The sequence below is a fragment of the Podarcis liolepis genome, assembly GCF_965112155.1.
Source record: "Podarcis liolepis genome assembly, chromosome: 5".
Lineage (NCBI taxonomy): Eukaryota > Metazoa > Chordata > Lepidosauria > Squamata > Lacertidae > Podarcis > Podarcis liolepis.
Window position 1 is genome coordinate 21,226,443 of NC_139556.1, and position 24,186 is coordinate 21,250,628.

General features: G+C 47.5%; 1 protein-coding gene and 1 long non-coding RNA gene across 2 annotated transcripts; one reads left to right on the forward strand and one right to left on the reverse strand.

Moving 5' to 3' along the window:
* Positions 1–712: 712 nt before the first annotated feature.
* Positions 713–22,953, reverse strand: LOC310706580 (disks large homolog 5-like). The gene is made up of 7 exons (XM_083502851.1): positions 22,798–22,953; positions 15,706–15,876; positions 14,331–14,527; positions 13,638–13,781; positions 11,823–11,950; positions 4,692–4,801; positions 713–1,164 (listed from the first exon to the last, which is right to left on the reverse strand). The coding sequence occupies exons 1-6, from the start codon at positions 22,950–22,952 to the stop codon at positions 4,736–4,738; spliced, it is 861 nt and encodes a 286-aa protein (XP_083358977.1). The 5' UTR covers position 22,953; the 3' UTR covers positions 713–1,164; positions 4,692–4,735.
* On the forward strand, positions 11,960–13,710 carry LOC310706753. The gene is made up of 2 exons (XR_014526148.1): positions 11,960–12,573; positions 12,944–13,710. It is a non-coding gene; the product is annotated as an uncharacterized lncRNA (long non-coding RNA).
* Positions 22,954–24,186: the final 1,233 nt, after the last annotated feature.

The window sequence follows — 24,186 nt, forward strand, 5'->3', positions numbered from 1 at the left end:
AGGATGGAGACAGCTATTCAAATATTTCAGTAGCTGAAGAAATGCTAGGTTGCTTCATAAAGTGTGCATTCATAACACATTCTTTCTCTCCCAAGATACCTGAAATCAGATCCAATTAAGCCCTTGCATGGTCCAAAATATGTACCCCCAACCCCAACCAGTGGCTTTCCATTTTAAGCCTTCTCTTAACTTGGGGAAATTGTTTTCTTTGTCAGCTTGACCCACATTAGCTTGAGAAAAGCTTATAAAGCACTCCCATTTCCAAACTGGGCATTGGAAAGTCATAGTTTAGGACTCCAAATCTGCAGGGCTGAGGTAGTAGAATTTTTACGTTTTGCCTAATGCCTCTTACACTGGAAAGAAAAAGGACAATCTACCAAGCCCAATTTCCATCAGGCAAATGTTTACCACTGATACTCAAAATGTAGTATTTTGTTAAATGGGAAGGGCACAAAGAGTGGTATCTCAAGTTGGATCTTTTAAATTCAGTGGTATCAAAACTGAAGCAAGCTTTACTCTGAATTTTCTTTTGGAGTCATTATGCTTCATGGGTAATTGCAACTCTAGCAACAAAATGCAATTTGGAATCTCACTGTAAAATAACCATTTCAAATGTCTGTGAAATTGTTTTAATTCTGTAACCTGCTTGATAGTAGTAAACTGAACAACGGAGTCAGAGAGGGATTTATGCAACACTTCCATACAAGTCAAGTTATAGAAATTGACCTTTATTTTAACACAATACTCAGTTTCTTTAACTTTTTTTGTTTTCATACAGTGACTTTTTTTAGTTCAGAAAATATACTGTAACAAAAATTAAAAAACAAAACAAAACAGACACATTTTTCGACAGTGGCAAAACTAACAAGTTACAGGACCACACTAGAGGTTGTCATATCCCTATAATAGAGGCTGCAATTCTAATTAAATAAAAATCTCTATGGCTATTACACACCAAAAGAACAAAGCTTGAGCAATGTAAGTTTCCAGTTACATAGACTACCTAAATGTGATAAAATAAAGACTGGGATAGGGGAATCAGAACAGGTTGCTTGCAGCATCAGTCTTATGAAAAAGGAATCCACAGGACCTTGTTTTGTTCTTGATCAACTGTTGTCATGATCCGAGTGCAAATGATCGAAAGAGGGCCTCCCTGGACAATCCCTGTGAAAAGAAGGATCACACACACCAATCAATCAGCATGCTTGTTTACCGGGGGGAGCTGAATTTGCACTAGCACCAAGAAATCAAAACACACTGAATCAACAAAAAGGAAGGGGGATTAATACCCCCCTTTTTGGTGTTGATGATGTTCCACCCTTTCTCCTAAGAGCTCAAGGTGGTCATATGAAGGACACCCTCCCTTATCCTCACAACAACCTGCAGAGAACCAGGCATGTCAGTTGGGCTTTGTTTGGTTTCTCACCTGTTGTCACTTATCAGTTCAAAAAGTGGCCTGCCTCTTTGGCAACAGGAACTGATGCTGCGAAAGGAGGGAGCGTGATAGCACCTTCACTGCCTGTTTACCTATAAGCATCTCCACCAGAAGGTATATGAACTAGACCTCACTCTTGATGTGGTCCAGGAATCAGGAAAATGAAGGAAGGTGCATACAGAGTGTGCCTCTCTATGCGTTCTCATTGTACAGTGGTACCTCGGGTTAAGTACTTAATTCGTTCCAGAGGTCTGTACTTAATCTGAAACTGTTCTTAACCTGAAGCACCACTTTAGCTAATGGGGTCTCCTGCTGCCGCCAGAGCATGATTTCTGTTCTCATTCTGAAGCAAAGTTCTTAACCTGAAGCGCTATTTCTGGGTTAGCGGAGTTTGTAACCTGAAGCGTATGTAACCCAAGGTACCACTGTATGGCCTTTGGGTTTGATGGTGGAATTTGTAGGACCCAACTCTTAGCATCTTTAATGGCATTCAGGCATGCTCAGCTATGCTTCTCATAGGCCATGGTATCAGTTTGTCACTGAAGCACTTATGCAGATACAGCCACAAGAGATCACAAACAAGACATCAGGGAGGTGGGTGGGGAAGAGGGAGGCTTCAGCAATGGCGTCTGGCTTCTTAGAAGAGAGACAAACGGCAAAGCAGAGACACACAGAGAGACACTTAAGATGTAAATTTTTCAGGGCACTGAAACTGCGTGTTGTTCCTTTCAGGGGACTAGTTTTGAGAGTGACCCAGGGAGAGGCCTAAGATAAGGGGGCATCTCTTTTCGTAACTCCCATTAAGCTTTGGGAAAGGAGAAAGGAACTGGGCTTTCTGGCTTTCACTTTTCTTTACCGTTTGTGGAAGCAGAGTTCTTTTTGTGGTTAGCAAAAGAAATCAGTGTTGAAGCAGCCAAGCTTCTGAGAACCTTCATTCCTGCTAAGAAAGCCTTTGCTGCTGCAATACAGCTAACAAAAACATGGCAAGAGGAGAAAGCAGCCAGGCCCCACGAGTATGATCCTCTAAGACAACTGTTTTGTTACTGAGCCCTCCAAAAGCTATTTTCAGTGGCATCAGGTGACAAAGTTTACATATTAAATCTAAATATGGTTAGAGGGACCCCTGTTATAGCATAATAAACCTTCATGGCTGAACAGAAGGCTAAGTTTAGTAGCAAGGCAGAAATATACAAAGAGATGATGGCCGTAGCAACAAGCCACTATTTACAAATAGAAGAAGATGGCCGTTTATGGGTTTCGTTAATAAATCAGGCATGACTGGTTAATAATAATAATAATAATAATAATAATAATAATAATAGTAATAAAAAAAATAACTGGCAGGCTTATTCAAGGGATCAAGTTAACACAAAACACAAAACACTGGTGCTCAGTTAGAGCCTATTAAATGCTTTTAGGGACATTCAAGTTGGATTTGCAAGGCAAAGCATCCAAAGCACAAGGGGAGATTGCCAGGAATTTCCTACCACCCCATTCTGGGGGATTCAGAGTTAAACAGTTAAAACTGCATTTATGATCAAAGCCTGTCATAGTTGCTTTGCTGTTCTACCACAGCAGTATCAGTGCAGAAAAATACCAACACAGCAAGAGTCTATAATAAGGATACATTGGCCTATTGCAAAGCCTGCTTCTCAAGCAAAGTGTTGCAGGGTTACTCCATCCAATAATCTTGCTGCTATCCAAAAAACCTGACTATTTAGCACGTCTCCACTGCATAAATCCCACTGATTGCCAAGGCAGAGAGGGAACATGCCATTGAGACACCCTAGTAGGATCCCACAGTAGATGTGCATGCATAAATGAAGTTCCCTGTTTCTCCCTCAGCTTATCTCTAATTCTACCAGGAAACTGAACTTTTTGTACTTCTTGAGGGAAGGGGGGCAAGCTAGTGCTTGGGGCTGAGAGAGTAGTCACCACCCCTAAACCTTGGAGGAGGAGGGGAATTCCCCTCAAACTTCCAGAAGCATGTCAACAGACAGCCGTAAAAGGGGGGCGGGGGGAATCATAGGAGTGATGGGCAAACAGAAAATGGAACCACCTCCAGAGAGAAAAAAATAAAATCATACTTATTGGTTGATTTTGTCATCTGCAAAATTGTTTTGAGCTCTGGGAGGTGAAGTATTACTTTTGTGAGACCAACTGGAGTCCAGTGTCTCTGGGTAGGTTCTTACATCTACTGAGAATTCTGGCAAAATTGGACACCCAAGACCCTGAACTTGCTTATTTCCTCCTCCCTCCCTCCTTCCCGACCCCTTTTCCTTTTGTGATATGTCCTTTAAGGTTGTAAGCTTGAGGGCAGGGACTACATTCTTTTAAAAAATAGTGATTTGTACTGTGCATATGAACCAACCACACAGTCCCAAGCAATCAGAGAAATCAGGATACAGACCAACAGACAGAATGGCTTTGTTCTTCAAACCAAGTAAAATGCTACTTAGCCATTCACCACAGTGTCTTCCGCAGTCTGCTTGCAGTCCTCACTTGCTAATATTGGAAAAGGGTCTTGCGTTAAAATGTTGCACAGGCTGTCCCTTGGACATAGTCAAGTGCCTAAGTGACTGAGCAGGGGCTGGCAGGTCCAGTTTGCAGCAGCAACCTGTGTAGTTGGAAACAGCTATGGCACCATTCTCCCAACTGTAGCATCACTGCAGCTTACCTGGATCAGACTGGGCAGCTGCAACCTCTGCCCCCCACTCCTCCCAGAAGCTTCTGCCAGCTTTTAGCACCCGACATTGCTGGGTTTCCTATCCCTTGAGCTGACCATTCGGGAAATCCTAGCATGTAACACAGACTTATTGATTGTTCCCTTTCTTTGAAATAGAATATGCTTAGTACTAAAGGGATGATTTATAAGTCTTCTGGTTGTTATAGGGAAGCAGGTGCTATGCTGTGATCTACACACAGGTGACTGCTAAGGGGGGGGAATGCTGTTGCAAAAAAATACACACACAGATACAGTGGTACCTCGGGTTACATACGCTTCAGGTTACAGACTCTGTTAACCCCAAAATAGTACCTCGGGTTAAGAACTTTGCTTCAGGATGAGAACAGAAATCGTGCTCTGGCAGCGCAGCAGCAGCAGGAGGCCCCATTAGCTAAAGTGGTGCTTCAGGTTAAGAACGGACCTCCAGAACAAATTAACTACTTAACCCGAGGTACCACTGTAAACACGACCCAGCTAGAGGAATCAGAAGCCAGCCTTCCACTTTGCTATTGTTTCCTTTGGCATACAAACCTGTGAAGTACTTGTTATATTCCTGTTCTATCTTCTTAGCAGTCTCAAACTGTTCTTTGGAATGTTTCTGAGTAACTTTGTCCCTCAGAAAGACAGGGTCTTTTTGCTCTCTAACACAGAAATGTAGAAAAAGCTCGTTAAATGCTTAATTTTTCAGGGGACACAAGGCAATCCATTAGGGAGCTAAACAGATTTGCAGCCCGTTTTAATCAGCATAGATATACAATGGTGTGTGCAGAGCGCCATCTGGTGTCCAGTATAGGAAGGTTGCTTGATACACTTCAGCAGCAGGAGCAGCTAACCTTTGATCTGCTGCAACTGGCAAGGCAATCTGCCTTAATCAACAGGCACCTACACAGAGGCAGTGCTGTCAACTGTGACCAGAAAGCACCCTTAGGGCGCTGGATGGCGGTCCAAAACCTTTATATATAGGAAACATCATATATAAATGTTGCTTAAAATCCTAAATTTCAGTTATCTTTTATGAAGCATGATTGTAAGGAAGCAAGCGTTGAAAATGGTTGTGCAAGGTGGATATATGGAGTGTGAGTGCAGCTGCCCCACAAAGCCCAGTGGTTGCCACTTGGCTCCCAAAGCTGGCTTGCCTCTGTCACTCCACCTGGGCCTGGATTCCTGTTTTCTTATCAGAGCCACTTTTCAAAGTTACTTCTTCTGTACAGAGATCTCTTCCCTCTCTTTTCCCTCTGCCACACTGGCAGTTTCATCTTGCCAAAACCTTGGGGTACTTGTTCAATTTTCACGTCTTCATTCTCTCTCCAATGCCTCCTGACTTTTGCACCTCTCCCTCCTTGCAAGGGTTTAAATATCACGCTGGCAGGGAACATCTGACGGGCACCTTGCTGGCTACCCCTGGTTTAAACAGCTTCTATGGTGCTGACCCGGCTTCTCCCTGTTCCCTTCCTAACTGCCTTACTTTTCTTCGCAAATCCCGGGGGGCCTGTTCTTAATGCAATTATTGTACAGTACACCTTGGCCTCGAGGCATTTTAAAAGCATTAAAAATAGTAGCCACAAATGATTATATATGAATATAATCCAATGCAAATCTGTAGACCTCATATGGAAAAAACCCCACCCTTTACCAAGCATATATTATTTATATAGCATAGCTCTGTTTCTAGCACTGCTCTGAGACACCATTCTGGTTGCATTCCTATTCACGTTCTGTATTTCTGTACTTTTTGCTTCCCCCATGCGACTTCTCACTCTCTCGCTTGGCTATCCTTCAATTTCCATCCCTCCACCACCAACACCCTGTCCTCTATCTCTCTCTAACAGTTCCTGTACTATTTAAATATACCAACAGAAGGAGCCAGGAAGTGCAAACACCTGACTTTACACTCATCACCGGCCTAATATTCTCTAACCTGCCTCTCCCCAAGCCGTCTTTCCCATCTGCCCAATTAACAACGGAAGGGGTGCCTGCTGGATCAAAGGCCCAGCGTCTCGCAGTGACCAGCCAGATGCCTTTGGGATGTCCAAATGCAGAACCTGAACACCATAGCAAATTTACTTATGCCCAAGCTAGTTGTGATGGAGGCAAGCGGCACGTTCTTATTTAAACATACGTCTCCATTAGTGGGGTGGGCAGGGAATGCTTTTTTACCATGGAAGTTGCGCTCAGGTGAGCAGACCTGAAACTTCCAAATGGCCTAAAAGCACTTTTCTCATCAGCTTAGTTTACTGCCAGTAGCAGAGCTGGCCTGAGATAAAAGTTCCTGTAGCAATGGGACATGGAGAGAGGAGGTGGGGAGCTTGGATGTGTGCTCTTCCTGATAGAAGCAGCAGAAACCTCCCATTCCTCACCTGAGATTAATATTCTACTGCCTTTTAATTGTATCTGTGGGAAGGGGGGTATTGTTTTTGAAATATACTCAGAGTCGCAAAGTGATTTCATGCTCTTTATTCAGCTCATAGTGGTGAGGAGGAATGAAAGTCCCCTCCAAGTATCTGCTTTATATACATTATTTACACAATGGGCTGCACGTGATTGGCTAATTCCGGACTTCTCCTGTAGGCCAATCAGGTTGTGGATTCACTTCTATCTGGAGCTGGATTGGGTGGCTCCTGCCGACCAATCATACTGCTGCATTGTTCTAGGACCAATCAGACTGCTGCATTCTGGACCCTATTGTTCTAGGACCAATCAGACTGCTGCATTTTGGATCCTATTGTTCTAGGACCAATCGGACTGATGCAGTTTGGATCCTATTCAACTCAGTACATAACACCCCTCCCCTCTAAGTTCCAGTCCTGCCCGGGAGGTCGCATTCATAGTCCTTGAGGTACGCCGGCGGCCTACGTGTGCGTTGCGGCCTGGGGTGTTCCCTGGTTCAGGTTCTGGCTCGTGTTCCAAGGATGCTGGCTGTGATGGGGCCGTTTGGTCTGGTGCAACCAGCTCGCTCAGTCGTGGTTTTGGTTCCGGTGTCCTTTCGGCCTTGCGGCCTCTCTGTATTTACTGATTCTGCCTCTCCTGCTGGCCCCTCCTGTTCTATGGGCCTCATTCCCCCACTGTTTCCTTGGGACTCCTCTGACCTGTCCTCCTCCTGGTTTTCTCCCGGGAATCGTCGCCGTATCTGGTCGCAGTGGCGGCGCCAGCATTGCCCCCCATCCGTTAGCACCTCGTACGACACGGGGCCAGTGACCCTGGTGACTGTGGTGGGTACCCATGCTGGGCCTGCCCCAAAATTCTTTGCGTACACTGGATCCTAGGCCACGAAGGTTCTGGGATTCCTGCCTTCCCCCACCACTACCTCATCCTGAGCTCTATCGGGGTGAAGGCGGTCCAATCTGATTGCAAGGCGCCGACCCATTAGTAGTTCAGTGCGGCTCCAGCCAGTTGTTGGGCTGGGGGTGCTGTGCTATGCTAGAAGGAATGTGGCAAGGTGGTACTCCCAATCCCCTTGCATCATGCGGCGGAGGGTGTCCTTGGTGGTCCGCACCATGCGTTCTCCTTGGCCATTGGTGGCAGGGTGGAATGGCGCCGAACGGATGTGGCGGATGGTGTTCTGCGCTGTGAAGGTTTGGAATTCTCCTGACGTAAATACGGTCCCGTTGTCTGAGACGAGAGTGTCAGGGAGCCTGTGGGTTGCAAACAGCCTGCGTAGTACCCGGATGGCTGCGGACGTGGAAGTGGATGGTACCAGTGCGACTTCCAGCCATTTGGTGTAGGAGTCCACCACTATGAAGAATGTTTTCCCCTGAAAGGGGCCAGCGAAGTCCACATGCAGGCGTGACCATGATGCTCGGGCAGGGGCGCCGACTTATAAAAAATATTGGGGGGGCCCATACCGGGGTCCTGCCGCTGGTTCACTCGGGTAGCCGGGAGAACGCAGTTCAAGGTGGCGGTGTTGGGGAGAGACCCTCGCTCAGGGCGCCACTAGACTTGGCGGCCGGCGGCCTATCTGGGGGGTTTTGGAGCGTATTTCGGCGGAGCGATTGGGGAGGAGGGGGCTTGTTGCCAGATTCTTCAGCTGAGCCGGAGATCCGCTGCTGGGGGTCCCTGGGCCGAGTTGTGAGCACGGCCTGCTGAAGGGAGATCCAGCCGATTGCGCGACGGGGACGGCCGGGGCTCTCCGGCTAGGGCGTACGGCTGGCTGGCTGGCGAGGGAGCAGGTGGGGAGGAGGCGGGGGTCCTCACTCTCTTAGGAAACGCACCCGCGCGCCCGATTGCCACGAAGTTCGAAGGGTGCGTGTGTGGAATTAAAAAGCAAAAACGAGATACGGGCAGGGCAGGCAAAGAGTTTTCTGCAAGAGGATGGAGGGCAGGTTGAAGAGAAAATCACTCAGGATGAGACAGTCAAATCAGCCATGATAAAATGGGCTCAGGATATTGGGTATAACATCATGTTTGAGGATTGGGAAAGGTTATGGACCACCGGAATGAAATTCACGGCATGTAATGCCTTAAAGGAAAATATTATGAAAATGATTTATAGGTGGTACATGACCCCAGTCAAGCTTGCAAAAATATATCACCTGTCTGATAATAAATGTTGGAAATGTAAGGAGGCTGAAGGGACATTCTTTCACCTCTGGTGGACCTGTCCAAAAGTGAAGGCCTTCTGGGAAATGATTTATAATGAGTTAAAAAAGGTATTTAGGTATACCTTTCCCAAGAAACCAGAGGCCTTCCTCTTGGGCATTGTTGGCCAGAAAGTGTTAAAGAAGGATAGAACTTTCTTTATGTATGCAACTACAGCAGCAAGAATACTTATTGCAAAATATTGGAAGACACAAGATTTGCCCACACTGGAAGAGTGGCAGACGCAATTGATGGACTACATGGAACTGGCTGAAATGACTGGCAGAATCCGAGATTTGGGAGAAGAAACAACGGAAGAGGACTGGAAAAAATTTAAGGACTATTTACAAAAACAATATAAGTTGTATGAATGTTAAAAATTTACACGATTCGGAAACTATAGCTTCAGCAATTAGATTTGGGAAACAGGAAATTATATTTTAAGTAAGAAAAGGTCAAAATCTAAGGTAATACTATGTTTAATTTAAGATATAAGTAACTGATGAAAAGTATGTTAAATTTAGAGGTATAGTATTTGAAAAGTACAAAATAAGGTACGAAACAAGGTCATAATTTGCTGATATCTTTATTATAAAGAATGCAGGGTAAGGGAGATGCGAGGAAGTCCAGTTAGTTATATAAAAAATGTGTTGAATGGTTGGTTTTCTTTTCTTCTTTTTCTTTTTCTTGTTCTTTTACTTTTTTCTTCAGTGTATGTTTCTAACTTTGTATTTGAAAACTTAATAAAATATTTATAAAAAAAAAGAAGAGAAAATCCTTTCGCTTTTCTGGGGCGCAGGGAAGTCTCAGAGCCGGAGGTTGGGGAAGGGACCCCCTTTGCTCTGCCCTCTTCTCCCATCTTAGATTTGCATGGGGGTCCCCGCCCGAGCTTGCCTGGCCACCGGGCCACACAAGGGCCGCGCTCTACGCGGCGCACCTTGCTAGCCGCACAGCTGTCCTCCGCGGCTGCGGAGCGGCCCTGCGCCGGTGCCCAGCCCCTCTGGGCGCCCGCTGCGCTGCCAATGACAAGCGGGCGACGTCGCGGGCGGGGAAGGCGTCGCTTTCTTTCCCGATCCTTCATCCTCCCAGCCCTTTTTTGGGTTGGAAGCTCGTCTCGTTCGCCCTTCTCCTTTCTTCACCCTGCGCGCAATTTTCCTCCCTCGTCTCCCTCCCCATTTCTCCTTCCTTCCTTCCTTCCTTCCTGACGGGCTTGGGCTCGGGCTCAGGCTCCGGGTCGGGCTCGGGCAGCCACAGCGTCGGCGGTGTTGGCGATCAGCGGCACGGGGGGATGGCCCTCCCGGGGGAGCCGGCGCTGCTCAATGGGGTTGCCGGTGCCCGTTATCGAGCTGGTGCGCGCCGGGCGCCCTATAAAAGCCGCGGACACGCCCACCGCCGCCCGAGATTATTGGGGGGGCTGAGCCCCCCCAAACGAATTTTTGAGGGGGCTCGGGCCCCCTCAGGCCCCATGGAGTCGGCGCCTATGTGCTCGGGCGGACTCCCAGGACTGGACTGGGGCCCTTGGGGGATCTGGGCAGGATTATTGGCAGGCCTGGCAGTGTTTGACCCAGGCCTCTATCTCTCCGTCGATCCCCGGCCACCACACATAACTCCTGGCAAGGGCCTTCATTCTCACTACCCCTGGGTGTGTCTCGTGTAGGGCTGTGAGGACCCTTTTGCGGAGGGCTGCGGCGAAAAGTGCCCCTTCAGCTGTTCCATTATTGTTTTGTATGGAACAGTAGCGATGTCTTCAGGCGCACGGAGAGCCCAGGCGATTTCAAATGTCTCCTCTCCGCAGACGCTGAAGAATATCGCTCTCTTCTTGGCATCTTCTTCGTCGGTGACCCCTTTGGCTTCTAGGAGGAAGGTGAAACGGGAGGCGTACGCTTCCCAGTCTCCAGATGCTGGGTTGAACGGCGAGAAGCTGCTGTCAGTTGCCATTCTGAGTTCCTTGTGTCCCGGAGCTGAAGCCTGGATACACGGTGCGAGGCAGCGGTGTGGCAGGTGGTGCTGCTGCAGTGCTGTGTGTGGCAGTCAGCTCAGCGGAATCCCACCTTCGTGGGATTCTGGGATATTTCGCCAGTGAAATATACTCACAGTCGCAAAGTGATTTCATGCTCTTTATTCAGCTCATAGTGGTGAGGAGGAATGAAAGTCCCCTCAAAATATCTGCTTTACATACATTATTTACACAATGGGCTGCACGTGATTGGCTAATTCCGGACTTCTCCTGTAGGCCAATCAGGTTGTGGATTCACTTCTATCTGGAGCTGGATTGGGTGGCTCCTGCTGACCAATCATACTGCTGCATTGTTCTAGGACCAATCAGACTGCTGCATTCTGGACCCTATTGTTCTAGGACCAATCAGACTGCTGCATTTTGGATCCTATTGTTCTAGGACCAATCAGACTGATGCAGTTTGGATCCTATTCAACTTAGTACATAACAGTTTTACTGTTTTGATTTATTTATTTACTTGTTTTTATCCTGTATTTTATTCTGTGAACCACACTGAGATCTTACGATGAAGGGCAGCAAGTAAATTGCATGCGAACAACAAATGGCTTTGAGGTTTATTACAATCCCATACTATTTAAGTGTTGTTAAATAATGATAATATTGGCTGCCATGTTGCATCAAATTTGGCCCGTGAAGTGTAAGCTGAAGAACAGGGATAGTAAGTTCTTCATTCTGTCCAGTGTGCCATGGAAACTTACTGCCATGTGCTCTGGAAGTCAACAACACTCAATGTTAGACTGAAACACAAGACTTGCTGGCTCACCTACTTAGCCACTTTAATCTAGGGATTACAGAATCAAAACAGCACATCAACCCAGTTTTTAAATATAAGAAAGTAAACATAATTGGGAAAGGGCTGTATTTCTATCTGCTTGTGCGTTGCCTCTTCTCCAAAGAGTTCAGGTAAGTTTTTGTGTGGTTCCAGACTGTCTCCCACTCAAGAAGCTGGCAGGCCCAAACTAGTTTAGCTACAGCAGAACTGTGGGTGGCTGCCTTTTTTAAGAGAAAAAAATAAAGCTACCAGAGAGAGAGAGAGAGAGAGAGAGAGAGAGAGAGAGAGAGAGAAGTACCTTCTCTGTTATCTCCTTTACTGAGGCAACAGTTGTCACATCGAAATGTCCACTCCTACATTTATAATCTATGAATAAACAGTCTTTCACACTCCGCTCGATGGCTTGTTGAGAAGCTTTCATCACTTCTGTTTTGGAAGAACAAAAACAAAGAATGGTTTATTCATTTTTACTTTCACAGGAAGGCGGCATTCGGATGCTTCAGACCCAAGTTTTCCTTTGCACATGTACAGTATATATATAAAGCACACTAATATTTAAACCAGTTAAAAGCAATCATTTGGCCTTATGTCTACTGAAGGGTTTAACTGGATCATCAAGGAATATGCACCCACAGCTGCACATTCCCCACAATGCAATATTTGCACAAGCTAATACCATGATGTTTCCCCCCCTTCTAGAATGGGGCAGGGAAGAGGGATGTTACATTACGACAGAGAGAAAGCAGAGAAAATTGCCAGGTGTGGGGGGGAAGCAGCACTGTTGTTGTCTCTCCTGTCTCATTCAATGTAGGACCACACACAGTCTTGGGGGAAAGCAAGGAGGCTGTTGCAGCAGTTGCCCAGTTGGCTCTGTAGCATGACAACTGCTTCATAAACCCATGCTTTAATAAATCCAGGCCGGGACAACTGTTTAATGAGTCTGTGCTGTCAAATGAGGATTTCCAGGCTGCATGCATAGCTGTCAGGAAGAGCTCTCCCCAAAGGAGCAAGCAGATAAAGTTTAATAAATTGCACAGGAGGGAAGGGAGGTAAGGGTAAAGGTAAAGGGACCCCTGACCATTAGGTCCAGTCGTGGCCGACTCTGGGGTTGCGGTGCCCATCTCGCTTTACTGGCCGAGGGAGCCAGTGTACAGCTTTCGGGTCATGTGGCCAGCATGACTAAGCCGCTTCTGGCGAACCAGAGCAGCGCACGGAAACGCCGTTTACCTTCCCGCTGGAGCGGTTCCTATTTATCTACTTGCACTTTGACGTGCTTTCGAACTGCTAGGTTGGCAGGAGCAGGGACCAAGCAACAGGAGCTCACCCCATCGCGGGGATTCAAACTGCCGACCTTCCGATCGGCAAGTCCTAGGCTCTGTGGTTTAACCCACAGCGCCACCCGCGTCCCAGGGAAGGGAGACTGTGATGCTAAGCGCTGCACCATCACTCGGTACTTCTGCTTAACCAGGAGTGTGAAGCAGCACTTGTACCTTGGCTGATGATTGCCATCATGGCTTGTATTTACTTTCCTTTTGAATTGAAAACAAGAAGGTAATGGCATTGTTCAAAACTCATATTTAGCAATTTCCCACAATTGAGTCTTTCTGGCCTGTCTCTTCCCTATACACACTGGAAAGAAACAAAATACGACTCTTGGATCAAGTGCTCTGTCCCAAACCAGGGATCATTATTTGTTTCCCTCCCAACAATACATAGCCCATGCTTGTTCTTAGATTACTGATCCAAGTTTGTTGGGAGTGAAAAACAACAACAATCTCTGGTTCGGAGATAACACTAAACTGGGTATTGTGGTTTGTTTCCTCTGTGTGCTGTAGGGGAGAATAGTACAGTAAGGAGAAGAGACTTAGAGGAAAGAAAGAAGGAAGAATTATAAGCTGAAGAGGGAGAGGAGGAAAGAATACCTGAGAACGCAGAGCAGCACAATGGCCAAATGGGCAAAGGAAAAGAGGTATTTTAGAAGGGAAGTCTTGCCGATAGAGGGTGTGTGTCACCTGAATTACCCATAACACCTAAGCAACCATTGTTTTTCTACTGCTCCCTCTGGAGACCAACGTTTTGTTACTAGAGGACCTTCAAGTGCTGGCATATTTACCTAGAGGACACCGACCAAATTTTCCTGGAGATTCCTTGACTAGCATGTCCTTCACAGCATCAAGTAATGGCCCTAGAATAAGCACAGGCCTGGGAGACGTGCAGTCCACTTTCTGGACTCGTTGATAAGCAAGGTTTACAGAATCTGGAGAGAAATGGAGAGTTGCTTGCATGATCAGGAAAATAAATAAAGAAAATAATGCAACAGCTCAAGGGCCCATGATAGTGAAGGTAACTGAGGTGTGGGACAGTCGCTGTCTGAAAATTGTGAATCTGAAATTTTTTTTTTAAAAAAAAGCCTGAACAGGTAATACAGAAAAAGATAATTGGGAACAACTGGAGAAACTCCACATTCTATAGCTAATAATCCAAACCCCTACTTCTTAGCTACTGTTAATAGCAGATTTATAGGGACATGTGGAAATATACTTTAAGAAGGGTTATGGGACAGTCTTGTATGTAAAAGATTAAATGTGTGAGAGAGTGGGACATGGGATACATGGCATTTGGCTGGCCCTGAACAACTTTGAACATGCAGTGGATATGGCAGGCTGACTCTCCCCCGCTCACCCTTGCCTCAACTCCTCTGTTTTGTTTTGTTCTGAAACCCAAAGTCATACGCCCTCTTTACCAATGTGCAAATAAACCTAGATAATTATGTTGTGGGCTAAGCAAATTCGGTTAAGACACTTGCCATCCAAAAAAGGGATGGAGTCTGTGCTGATGGTGTCAAGGGCTAGCAGTTCCTTTCCATCTTTGGACCCGCTACGTTTGTGCTTGTGCTTCCTCCTAAAGAACGACCTCCGAGCTGCTGCCGATGATGTCTTTGCAGAGCTGTTTTCATCTTTAGCTTCGGACATGCTGTGCCTCCTGTAGAACTCCTGCTCCATCCTGCAAAGAGATTGTGGGCTTAATCAGGCAAAATCTGAAATGCTCTTGAACAGAATACAGGTAGCAGTAAAACCAACGATGGATCTTGAATCAGGCCTCACTATATGGTCATTTGTAGTTGACTTGAGGACGTACGTTTGGTTTTGAGCTAACCCAAGCCATGACTTACCACGATCGAGCAAACACAAGGATTCCTGGGGTGAAGACTGTGGCCTCTGCACCCAACCTAGGCTTGTGGCATGTCTCACTACAGACAAACCATGAGCTGTAATTAAGACTCCCTGCTCATGGTTTGTCTGGAGGAAGCCAAACCATGAGCCCAACCTCAGATGCCCAACCTAAGTCAAATAATGAGCTTCTGTTCAGTGTGTGGTGGTCATCTAAGTGGGTAGGTATAGAAACTTGAAGCACAAAGTGAAGAATTAAAAAATAGTAAGAATAATGGAGTCCCATACAAAAGAGGAGAGCAGGTATGGCCACACTAGAACCCCATGATTCTACAGTTCCAAGGTAAGATGGAGGGAAATGAAGTGAGAAGGTTGGTGAAATGCTATTGCAAAGAGGGAGAAAGAGAATGATATGATCAAGTCAAAGACCTGAGAGTGAGTGAAAACCAAAAAATGTATAAGCTGGCAGCCAGAATGAGGGACATCCCCCTCCACCAATTGGCTGCATATACACCATGACATCAGGATCTTAGCTGAGGCAGCAGTGCCCAATTCTGTCCCTTGATCTTAATCTCCTTGATGTTTATTAAAAAGCAAGCATTAATTTGGTGGATTAAAGGGGAAAATGTGGTGTTCTCTTATGTTCCAACCCAAGGACCAAAATTAAATATGGATGCCATCCATCCTTGTCTAAAAGTGCTGCGGCATGACGACGGGAAGCCACTTAGGCTGTCCCGGAATAAAAGCACAAAAACAAAGTCCTTTCCATTTTTAGGAAGTAGGCAACCATCGGCAGCACTAAAAATGACTTGACGGAATAGTTTCTTTAATTGAGAGTTATTAAAACATGCCACCTCTCTCAAGTAACTTTACTGGGAAACTCAATACCCCCTCCAACATTAACAGCAAGGCTTTGAAGAACAAAATGCTTGGCTTTTGTTCATACTTCATCGTAACTGCCCGCTTTTAGCAATGAGGCAAACGCCATTTGTATCTCAGAGATTTAATTACATGTATTTGCTGGGAATCTGTCCTCTTTCCAGCTTTTGGGCGTTTTCATCCAGCTGCCACGCCATCCAGCAGCCAAAGTTCCCCTGCGGTAGAGTGTCATCGACATACAAAATGTCATCCTTCTTGAAGCTCAAGTCCAGCTCCACTTCTGCCATCCGGTCATAAAGTGCCCTGTAAAAAGAGAGAAATAAAGAGACCCTTTTTATTTTATTTAGTTTTTTAAATTTTATTTTTCTTTATTTTTTTGACAAAATAATTATCGTAAATAAATAAGAATAAAAATGTGCACCCCACCACCGAGACCATTCCATTGTAATTATCCAACCTCACAAAATTTCAACACCTCTTGCAATGGTTTGACCCCTTTCCATTTTAACAGTACAAATTCTGCAAACACCCTCCATATCTCCTCAAATCATTTCTCCTGCATATTTCCTGTCTTACCTTAATGGCACGTGTTAATTTATCATTAATAGCAATATCCCTCATCTCTTTATACCATTCTTCCATTTTATATTCCGCTTGCCCCTTCCTCGGTTTCCGAACAACTTGGAACCCGAACGCTGCAAACCTGGAAGTAGGTGTTCCTGTTTTCAAACTTTGCCCTGGAACCCAAACGGGGTCCATGAGTGTCAGGGAACTGCCATCAGAGGGAAGAGGAGAGAAAAGTCGCTCCAGTGATGCAGGGGAGGGAACTAGCAAGGAGAGAGAGAGGGTTCCCACGGGGGAAAGAAATCCAGGGGACACCAGGGAGAAAGGGGAAGCCGAGAGCAAGGCGGAGGGGAGGCTCAGAGACTCTTCCAGTGAAATCAGCGGAGAGAGCACAGGACCTCCGCTTGGCACGCCCACGCTGCGCAGAAGGCTTCCACGCAGGGAATCTAGGCAGAGACTTGGAGTCAAACAACTCCTATGTTGGCACAAATTTAGGTCCTGCCCACTGACGGATTCTGCCAGTGACTAAGACAGTCGCGTTTCAAGGGCTGTCAACCGGGGAAAGTTTTAGCTACACGGCTAGCTTGGAGCAGTTTGCAGTTTACGCACAAGCAACCCCAATTCCCATTACAATGAGCTTCTGTTTTTACTGTTGCGTAGAAAATTTCAGTCGCTTGCATAGTAATTAAGCCTTTACTCTTCCCGCTTCTATCCTTGCACTGTGCATTTGAGTCCCCCCGATTGTAATTAATCTACCTCTGGGAGGTAGATTAATAATACTCAATTTTATAGGCTATGGAATCATTCAAGAATCCTTAACAGGGCTGTGCTGAGCCTAAGGCCCACTTCCCTAATCATAGGATATCCATCCTTCAGGTAACTAAGGGGAGATTATTAAATTCGTCGAAAAGGAAGTATGGAATCACCATAAATACAGTTTGCCTTATTGTGGCTGAACTTTTGATGCCAATTTTGTAGTTGTGTTCTTGAGCTGTATTCATAAAAGTGGGGTGCTGTCAGGGAACTGCCATCGGAGGGACAGGAGGTGGAAGGGCTCACAGAGGCTGGGAGAGACTCAGCAGCTGAAGAGGGAACCAGCAGGGGGAGAGAAGGAGCTCCGAGGGAAAGTGAGCGGGAGGGATGGCTCCGAGACACTTCCAGCGAAGGTAGTGGGGAGGTTTCAGGACCTCCTATAGGGACACCCACTCCGCGCTGGAAACTGTCGCGTCGTGAGTCCAGGAGACGCATTTCCGTCAAGGAGCTTTTATGTTGGAAGAGATTCCGGAAGCAACCACTGTCGGAATCTGCCAGTGACTGACGGAGCCATGCTTAAGGGGCTCCGTTACACACAGAGGTTTGCGGACTTAGCCAAACTCTGAGGGACTAGGATTTTATGCACAAGTAGCTCATCTTCCCATCACAGCATTCCGACAGTCCCTGAAAGCAACTTGTGCAGGAAAGGGCATCATAAGCAACCCAGCCGGAACTGGAGAAGCAGGAGGAGCTGGAGCAGGTCCAAGCCTGGAAGAAAGGTACAGGTTGTTGGAGGTCCAGCTAGCGCTGCAGACGGCGAGGCTCGAGGAGAGGAGGGCTCAGGATGCAGAAAAGGGAAAAACCACCCCGCTCGCCAGAAAGGTGCCAGGATTGGTGCAGAAATTTGGGGGGGAGCCCAGGAACTATCATGCCTTTAGGACAGAGATGCAATATGCCCTCAATCTGCAGTTTGATGACTTTCCCGACGAGGAATCGTGAGTGGCTTTCGTGATTGGACACCTCGAAGGGGGGGCGAAAGACTGGGTTAGGCCCCTGATGGCAGTTAATAATGACATCCTCAAGGACACGAGGAAGTTTTTTCGTGCCATGGACCTGATGTTTTCCAGCGATATTGAGCAGGGAGTGGTGCGCAGGCAGTTAATGGCTTGTAAACAGGGGAGCCGATCTGTCCGTGAGTACTGGACTGAGTTTACCATGTTGATCCATAAATTGGGGTGGGATCGAGCAGCGGAACCCATACAAATGCTGTTTGAAGAAGGGCTTTCTTCGGAGGTGAAAGACGAACTTTCCCGGGCGCCCAGGGCAGAGTCTATGGACCAGCTGACCAAATCCGCGCTGACCATAGGAGCACGCCAGGAGGCGAGGGCTTTGGAGCGGCGGGAAGGGGGAACGTTGGAAGGAGTTCCGCATACCAGAGATTCCAGAGCCGCCGTTCCCGCCAGGAGAGCCGATGGAAATTGGAACAGCGCGCGCGCGCGCAGTTTCAAAACCCAGTGAGGAGCGGAAGAAGGAGGGAAAGGGCGCCAAGAAATGTTATCTCTGCCAACAGCCAGGTCACTTTGCCAGAGTCTGCCCCCAAAGAAAGTAATGGCAAGGGATGGCGGGAGCTGTTGGGGAGAAGGAGGAAGAAGTCCTGGAGCAAGTAAAAGCCAACGCCTGGCTGCCACCGTCGGGGCACAGCAGCCAGGCCAAAGAGCAATGAAAGTGCCCACGCCGGAACCTCCTAGACCCGCCCTGGTGATAGAGGTGTTGCTAGAGCTGCCAAACGGACACCCACTAAAGATAAAGGCGCTATTGGACTCAGGCAGCTCCTGTAATTTCATGAGTAAGGAGTTTGCGGCTGAACACCAGATACAGACTATCCCCTTAAGTAACCCCTTGCAGGTGACCACGATCGATGGGAGGGAGCTGTTGGGGGGAGAAGTGAGCCAACAGACCATCCCAATGATAATGAGGGTGGCAAGACACACCGAACTGATAGCGTTTAATGCGGCTACCTTGGGAGGAGCTCCCATTATTCTGGGGATGAGCTGGCTAGCGCTACATGATCCGCTAGTGGGCTGGCATCAGAGAGTGGTCTCCTTTGGGTCAGCACATTGTCTAGAACACTGCAAAGAGGGGGAGGCTCCGGAAGGGGCCAGAGCCACTCTAGCAGGGACGGAAGTTAAGGACAAGGAGAAGGTGCCACGACAGTACGCCGACCTGAGCAACGTCTTCAGTGAAAGGGAAGCAGACAAACTACCTCCGCATAGACCCTTTGACTGTCAAATCAATTTACTCCCTGGGGCCCAACTCCCAGTAGGCAAGCTGTACGCCATGTCAGACAGGGAAATGCAGGAGTTAAGGGAGTTCATTGACAAAAACCTGAAGAGAGGTTTCATCAGAGAGTCCAGAGCGGTGGGGGGCAGCCCAGTGTTTTTTGTGGACAAAAAAAACACAGACAAACCCAGGCTTGTCGTGGATTACCGGGCCGTGAATGCCCTGTCAGAACCAGTAGCCTTCCCTATGCCCAGAATTGATGACATTTTGACAAGGGTGAGGAAGGGAAAGATTTTCACGAAACTGGACCTGAGGGGGGCGTACAACCTGATCCGAATGAGGAAGGGGGATGAATGGAAAACCACCATGTTCACCCCTCTGGGGGCTTTTGAATATCTCGTTATGCCCTTCGGTCTACAAGCAGGATCAGCGTGTTTTCAATCCTTTATGAACCACGTCCTAGGACCTCTGCTCTACAAGAACTGCGTGGCTTTCTTAGATGACATGTTGGTATATTCAGAGAATGAGGAGCAGCATGTGAGGGACGTCAGGGAAGTGTTGAGCAAGCTGCAAGCCAACCAGTTGTGGGTGAAACTGGAGAAGTGTCAGTTTCATACCAAGGAGGTGGACTTCCTGGGGTACCGCTTGTCAGACAAGGGACTGGCCATGGATCCAAGCAAGGTCCAAGCGGTGCTGGAATGGAAGACACCGAAAACGAAGAAGGATGTGCAAAGATTTCTGGGGTTTGGCAACTTCTATCGGAAGTTCATCAGGAACTTTGCCCACTTGACGGCTCCCATCACTGACTGTCTCAGCAGCAAGAAGAAATTTGTTTGGACGGCGGAGGCGGAGCGAGCATTTGAGGAACTGAAAAGAGCGTTCGCTTCTGAAGAGCAGCTCCTGCATGTGGATTTACAAAAACCGATGAGAGTAGAAACGGACGCATCAGACCGGGCGGTAGGGGCGGTGCTTCTGCAGCCTGGGAAGAAGTCGGAGTGGAGACCGTGTGCCTTTTTCTTGCGAAAGCTGAACAAATCCGAGAGAAACTACACGGTGTATGACCGAGAACTACTCGCCATTCACGAAGCGTTCCGGAGATGGAGGCACTTACTAGTTGGCGCACAACATAAGGTGCAAGTGTGCACTGATCACAAGAACCTAGAGTATTGGAGAACGGCACAAGTACTCAACCAACGGCAAGTGAGATGGGCCCAGGAGTTCTCCAAATTCCACTTTGAAATTTGTTACATGCCAGGCCCAGAAACGTTAGGGCGGACGCTCTCTCACGCAAACCTGAATATTTGGAGGGGGAGGGAGCACCCGAAGAGAGACATATCATCCCAGAGGATCACTGGGTGTGTGGGGCGGCATTGGTGGGGCAAAGAGAACTGGTAGAGGGAACGGAAAATGAATACGCCCAGGATAAGCTCAGAGGTCTTAGGAGGGAGGGGGAGAAACCCGGAGGTTTTGAGGAGAGAAATGGGGCATTGTATTACAAAGGGGCACTGTATATACCCGAAGGAGAATTGAGGGGGAGAGTACTCAAGCAGTTGCACGACAGCCCCACAGCGGGGCATTTTGGGCAACACAAAACCACGTGGTTGGTCACCAGGGAATTTTGGTGGCCCAAGGTGAGGGAAGATGTACGCGAGTATGTAAGAGGGTGTGACCAATGCCAGCGAGCCAAAGGGGAGAGGCGGGCGCCGGCAGGGTTATTAGAACCGTTACCCACACCAGAACGACCATGGGAGGCGGTGTCAATAGATTTTATGACCGATCTGCCGAAGTCCAAGGGGAAAACCGCCATCATGGTCGTAGTAGACCTATTAACAAAGATGTGCCACTTTGTAGCCTGCTCGCATGCTGTCACGGCGGAAGAGACAGCGAAATTGTTTGTAGAGCACATTTTCAGGTTGCATGGCGCCCCCTTGAGGGTGGTCTCAGACAGAGGAAACGGGATCCTTCAGCAATACCTGAGGTGTTATGTCAATGATAGAGAGAATGATTGGGTAGAGAAGTTAGCACTGGCGGAATTTGCCTACAACAATGCGGAGAATGTGTCCACAGGGATGAGCCCCTTTTTGGCTAATTATGGGTGTCATCCCAGGGCGTTTCCCGGGGGAGGAGGGGAGAGATGGAGCGTCCCCGCAGCCGAGCAGTTTGTAGAAGAGATGGAAGCGATCCATCGTCAGCTCCAACTCAACTTAGAAAGAGCCAAGGAAGAATATAAGAGGCAGGCCGACAAACACAGAAGGGAAGATGAAACCATAAGAGTGGGGAATCAGGTGTGGCTGTCAACCCAAGGGTTGCCATTCAAAGGGGGTTGTAAGAAATTGAGACCCAAGAGATTGGGACCATTTGAAGTCATTCAACAGGTCAACCCAGTGGCTTTCAGGCTCCGGTTACCCAACCACATGAAACTGCACCCAGTGTTCCACAGGTCGTTACTGTCGCCGTATACAGGGGGACGTGAAGGGCTGTCCCCAAGTGGGCCAGTCATAGAAGAAAGGGAACGCAGCAGCCATGTGGCGGAAATCATCGACTCCAGGTGGAAGGGTAACCAGGTGGAGTACCTGGTAGCATGGGAAGAGGAACCGGAGTCAGAAAACACTTGGGTAATGGCAGAGGATGTTAATGACGAGATCTTAATAGAAATGTTGCATCAAAGGTTCCCAAGGAAACCTCAGCCTGTAGCGAGGTTCCGGAGGGAATACCTGGGCACCACCGACGAGGAGGAGGAGTTGGAGGGATTCATGGGCTCGGAGTTGGAAGGAGGAGTAGACTCCGATGAGGAGGAGTACTTGGAGACTAGGAACAGCAACCGGTGGAGAGAAATGTTCGAGACATTGGAAGATGAAGGAGGTTCTTTCCGGGGCTTCGCCTCCTCACCGCCCATAGAGGAGGAGACGGGGGGGTGAAGGGGGCCCTGGAGGGGAGGTGGATGTCAGGGAACTGCCATCGGAGGGACAGGAGGTGGAAGGGCTCACAGAGGCTGGGAGAGACTCAGCAGCTGAAGAGGGAACCAGCAGGGGGAGAGAAGGAGCTCCGAGGGAAAGTGAGCGGGAGGGATGGCTCCGAGACACTTCCAGCGAAGGTAGTGGGGAGGTTTCAGGACCTCCTATAGGGACACCCACTCCGCGCTGGAGACTGTCGCGTCGTGAGTCCAGGAGACGCATTTCCGTCAAGGAGCTTTTATGTTGGAAGAGATTCCAGAAGCAACCACTGTCGGAATCTGCCAGTGACTGACGGAGCCATGCTTAAGGGGCTCCGTTACACACAGAGGTTTGCGGACTTAGCCAAACTCTGAGGGACTAGGATTTTATGCACAAGTAGCTCATCTTCCCATCACAGGTGCGTGCTCGCTTCTGTTGACTATAGCATCAAGTGACAACTTTTATGTATAAATAAACCATTGCAGATTTACCATTGCACTGGAGACAGTGCTGTCCTGTTCCCTATAGTCAGTTCAAACACAATGTAGACAATGCTTTCAATGCAGCCCATTTACATGTTCATCTGCAAGCCATCAAGTGCTGAAAGTTCAAGAGATGTTCATATCTGTGTGAATTAGCCCACAGTTGTAGCAGATGAATAGTCTCCTAGTTTACCAATTGAACTTTTACATACCTGACATAGAATCCATCTCCGGGTAACTCTTTGATCTTATTGAATTCTTCTATTCTATACTGAGCTTTTATTCTAACATTTTCACCTGGCTTGAGCATTTCAAGATAAGCTTCTTTGGCTGTTTTGTTCCGCATGTCAACAGATAACGGATCCATACTGCGGGGGGGGGGGGGGGGGGCAGAAGAAACAAAAACACTTGAGATCTCCAATCAGATGCATGTGTCCAACAAACCAAACAATGAAAATGATGTTATGTGGGACTAGAGAATCTGACTATGCCAAAAGAGGGGGAATACATTCACACTGCATTAAGAACACAGCGTCTTCGCTAATAGGAAATTGGGGAAATGGCAACCCAAATCCAAAAATACAGCTGGGCAGCACAAGTTTTAAGAACTGTCATTCATTGGAGAATGTCTAGGCCATATTTCGTCCAAGCATCACTGCTCTGAATCTTAAGTATCCTTGCTGGTCTCAGCTGACGTTCCACCTTAAATTTTGTACATTTTCCAGCCAAGACCTAATAGATTTCCTGCTTATCTAAACCATCCTCATCAACACTAGAATATTTGAGGGCCAGACTACGTATCATATGTAGTTGTATGATTATTTTTCCATGTGGTATTTTATTATGTGGGTGCGTGAAAAGAGGAAGAATACAGGGGATGATTTCCCCTTTCCTTGTTAATCATTTTTGTCTACTAAAAAAACAAACGAACCCAAGCTGCTTTTCCTTTCATGGGGGAAACTATGGATGTGTTTTTGCATCCACAGATTCTGCAAGTGTTTGAACCACCAACCACCTTCCTTTTATATCTACTGCTTACCTCAAGTATCATGTCTCCAAGCACCAGCCCATCAGGTCCTTTGGCAGGGCTGTCATCTTCTACATCGGACACAAAAAAACCATGTAGGTTTCCACCACAGATCTGGATTCCGAGTTCCACTTGGGACTTCTTAATGGTAACTGTTCTAGGTTCAGGTGTCCTCTTGCTGGTGTCTACAGAATTCCTTTCAATGGCAAGGGAAGAAGAGAAGACACCCAAGGCCTGTTTGACAAGCTGATCCTCATCAGACACTGCTCCTCCAAACCCTCAGCTCCAGCCAGTCCTTAACCCCCGTTCCCTTGCTATCTCTCAGCTCTCAGCAAGAGCGGCCACAAAGATGTCCCAGCTGCCCCAATTTGAGTTCTCTGTGGCATTATTTGGCAGGAAGGAATCAACTCCTTTCCACCATGCAGGGCTTTTTTTCCAGCCAGAACTTGTCAGAACTCATTACCAGCACCTCTCAGGTGGGCACCGTTGCCATTATAAAAGAATAAGGGAGGCATTCATGGTGAGTTCCAGCACCTGTTTTTCTAGAAAAATAGCACTACCACCATGGATCCAA